The sequence below is a fragment of the Sinocyclocheilus anshuiensis genome, unplaced genomic scaffold (assembly GCF_001515605.1).
Source record: "Sinocyclocheilus anshuiensis isolate Anshui unplaced genomic scaffold, SAMN03320099.WGS_v1.1 scaffold2100, whole genome shotgun sequence".
Taxonomy (NCBI): domain Eukaryota; kingdom Metazoa; phylum Chordata; class Actinopteri; order Cypriniformes; family Cyprinidae; genus Sinocyclocheilus; species Sinocyclocheilus anshuiensis.
Genome location: NW_015542563.1, coordinates 155,103 through 155,459, shown reverse-complemented (window position 1 = coordinate 155,459; position 357 = coordinate 155,103). Strand labels below are relative to the sequence as shown.

The following is a 357-nucleotide window of genomic DNA, read 5'->3' as shown; positions in this document are numbered from 1 at the left end:
TCACACACACACACACACACACACACACACACACACACAGACACACAGACACACAGACACACAGACACACAGACTCTCAGCTAGCAGCATTAGCTCTGCATCACGAGCAGAAACACACACACTGACCCTGTGCATGAGCGTGTGCTCCAGCTCCCTCACACGCACTCCCAGCGTCTCGATCTCCTCGTCTCTCTCACACACATCTCTCTGCAGCTGCTCCGAGCTCAACCGCAGCTCACTGCACCAGTCTGCCTTCTGCTGCAGCGCCGCGCTCAGCTCCTGCACCTGAGACACACACCCGTCAGAGAGACACGACGTCAGAGAGTGTGAGTGAGAGAGAGAGAGAGAGAGAGAGAG

At 56.6% G+C, this 357-nt stretch overlaps 1 protein-coding gene across 1 annotated transcript in view; it reads right to left on the bottom strand.

Annotated features, from left to right (window-relative positions):
• akap9 (A kinase (PRKA) anchor protein 9) overlaps positions 1 to 357 on the bottom strand; it is a 116,749-nt gene that overhangs the window by 34,780 nt on the left and 81,612 nt on the right. The window contains exon 22 of the mRNA XM_016494065.1: positions 127 to 285. Within this exon, the coding sequence (XP_016349551.1) occupies positions 127 to 285 (159 nt within the window). The remainder of the gene's footprint in view (positions 1 to 126; positions 286 to 357) is intronic.